This window comes from Tachypleus tridentatus, chromosome 4 (genome assembly GCF_004210375.1).
Source record: "Tachypleus tridentatus isolate NWPU-2018 chromosome 4, ASM421037v1, whole genome shotgun sequence".
NCBI lineage: Eukaryota > Metazoa > Arthropoda > Merostomata > Xiphosura > Limulidae > Tachypleus > Tachypleus tridentatus.
The window spans coordinates 7,219,058-7,221,972 of record NC_134828.1 but is presented as its reverse complement, the minus strand read 5'-3'; the positions used below and the strand labels follow the sequence as shown (position 1 = coordinate 7,221,972).

General features: G+C 31.3%; 1 protein-coding gene across 1 annotated transcript in view; it reads left to right on the top strand.

The window, feature by feature from the left end:
- Window positions 1-799: 799 nt before the first annotated feature.
- LOC143250007 (serine/threonine-protein kinase PLK2-like) overlaps window positions 800-2,915 on the top strand; it is a 41,373-nt gene continuing 39,257 nt past the window's right edge. The window contains exon 1 of the mRNA XM_076500641.1: window positions 800-923. Within this exon, the coding sequence (XP_076356756.1) occupies window positions 800-923 (124 nt within the window). The remainder of the gene's footprint in view (window positions 924-2,915) is intronic.

Genomic DNA, 2,915 nt, shown 5'->3' with positions numbered 1-2,915 from the left:
GTGTTTTCAGTATCAGTTAACATAAATTATTTATAACATGTGTATAATTTCTTGGAATTATTACAAAAATATGTGTGGACATTAGTTTATATCTATTGGAATGATTAGAACAATGTGTTAGAACAAAATCAAAAATTAGATTTTACGGTACTTTCAAAGGACAGTTGGGGGGTTTACAGGTGAAAAACCAAAATGTTCTTACAGTGAAACCCAGGTGAAAAACCAAAATATTCATACAGTAAAACCAAGGTGAAAATCCAAAATATTCATACAGTAAAACCATGGTAAAAAACCAAAATGTTCATACAGTAAAACCCAGGTGAAAACCAAAATATTCATACAGTAAAACCAAGGTGAAAATCCAAAATATTCATACAGTAAAACCCAGGTAAAAACCAAAATATTCATACAGTAGAAACTTGGTGGAAGTGCTTGAGGTCAACAAACAATATTTTATGTTTCCTTTTGCTTCAATTACTGCAGACAGTCTTTCAAGCTTTGTTGCAATATATTTAATCAAAGTATACTTTGAGATTTTACTTCAACTTTTTATAATACACTCCCATAAAGTTTCTTTAGAAGTAACTTTTGATTTGTCAAGCTTTTGGTCTGTCAAATCCAAGATCTATTCAATTGGGTTCAGACTGGGGCTCTGTGGAGGCTATTGTATAATTTAAATGACTCCAACAATTTCTTTCTTAACTAAGTAATTTCTATATAGGTTGTATGAGTGTTTGGGGTCATTATCTTCTTTGTAGTAGAATCCATCACCAATAATACATTAACCACTTGGTATACCATGACAGATCAGTATTTGACGATACTTGTACTGGTCCATTATTTCATTTATTTTGGAAATATCTCCTCTTGTCTCAGCAGAGAAATACCATCAATCCATCTCACTGCTTCCCCTATCCCTCATGGTAAGCACGACATGCATTGAGGTAAATACTGTTCACCTTTTTTCTGCTGGATGTACTATGAACCAAATACTTCAAACTTGGTCTCATCTGTTCATAACATTCTTTTCCAATCATCTATCCAGTTTTTGTACTTTTTAACATATTTTAGTCTTTTGACAATTTTTGAAGATTGAAGTAAATATTTTTTAACTGTTACAAAACCAAGTATTCCATTCTTGTTGAGTTTTCTTGATACTGTACATCTGGACACTTTTCTGTTATTTGGTACATGGTTGTTTATGTAATAGTTGAGATCAGTACCAGTCTTCCTTTTGTCCTAAAGGTTACATAAACAAAGATACATAACATCTGTATGATTGACTTTAGGCATTCTACCTCTTCCTTTCCTGTTTTCAAATTTACCTGTCATGATCTAGGGTGTACTTGACAGTACATACTGTAACAATTTGTCAGAGACTGACCAGCATCATGTAAAGCTTTTTCCATATTTTCTGTGGTATGACAACAAAACTTAATATATGGTGTTGAACACTGTTTTTATCAAACTGTATTTGTGAAGTATTATTACACTTATTTCTTGCTAGCACATATTAGTAACAGATGCTAGCTCCTACCTAGTTCATTTGTACATAGTTAAGACTGCACCATCACAGCTATTTCAGATCTTAAATTTGATCGCTACGTTCATTCAAACAGAACCCTTATGACGTGCCCTTAGTACAAGTGTATGGTAATTCTAAAGAATGATAAATGTTCTCACCATGGCTAATCAGTTGTCAACAGGGATCAGTGAAGCATTACCGTAGTGTTGAAATTTACATTTGATGATGGTATGAAAAAATTAGCCCCATAAAATGGAAAGAATGACAAAGTTTTGTGTTGTCCTAACACTTGTGTACAGCACTATAAATTAGTGTTGAATATAGTTGTTTTAAATGTAAACACCATTATTAAACAGTGCTTGGAAAATTGATGTGTATACACATATAAATATAAAAATAGCTTGTGTTATTGTTTGACAGTGGTATCTAATGAAAAATAGCTTGTGTTATTGTTTGACAGTGGTATCTAATGTAAAATAGCTTGTGTTATTGTTTGACAGTGGTATCTAATGAAAAATAGCTTCTGTTATTGTTTGACAGTGGTATCTAATGAAAAATAGCTTCTGTTATTGTTTGACAGTGGTATCTAATGAAAAATAGCTTCTGTTATTGTTTGACAGTGGTATCTAATGAAAAATAGCTTCTGTTATTGTTTGACAGTGGTATCTAATGAAAAATAGCTTGTGTTATTGTTTGACAGTGGTATCTAATGAAAAATAGCTTGTGTTATTGTTTGACAGTGGTATCTAATGTAAAATAGCTTGTGTTATTGTTTGACAGTGGTATCTAATGAAAAATAGCTTCTGTTATTGTTTGACAGTGGTATCTAATGAAAAATAGCTTCTGTTATTGTTTGACAGTGGTATCTAATGAAAAATAGCTTGTGTTATTGTTTGACAGTGGTATCTAATGAAAAATAGCTTGTGTTATTGTTTGACAGTGGTATCTAATGTAAAATAGCTTGTGTTATTGTTTGACAGTGGTATCTAATGTAAAATAGCTTGTGTTATTGTTTGACAGTGGTATCTAATGAAAAATAGCTTCTGTTATTGTTTGACAGTGGTATCTAATGAAAAATAGCTTGTGTTATTGTTTGACAGTGGTATCTAATGAAAAATAGCTTTATTATTTGACAGTGGTATCTAATGTTATAAATTCAGGTTATTTTTCATGTGAAAGTTAGCATATCTAGGTAGGCATTATAGTTTATTAAGTGCAATGTCTTATTGACATTAGAATTGTTGTACAGATATATTGTATCTTCATTCATTAGTAACTGATGTAAAATTCAGAACTTCCCTTTTTCAAGCTATTCACGATCAGTGTTGGTGAGCATATTTTATTGAATGTGAGACTGATAGTTTTATGATAGAATATTTTACCGGTCATA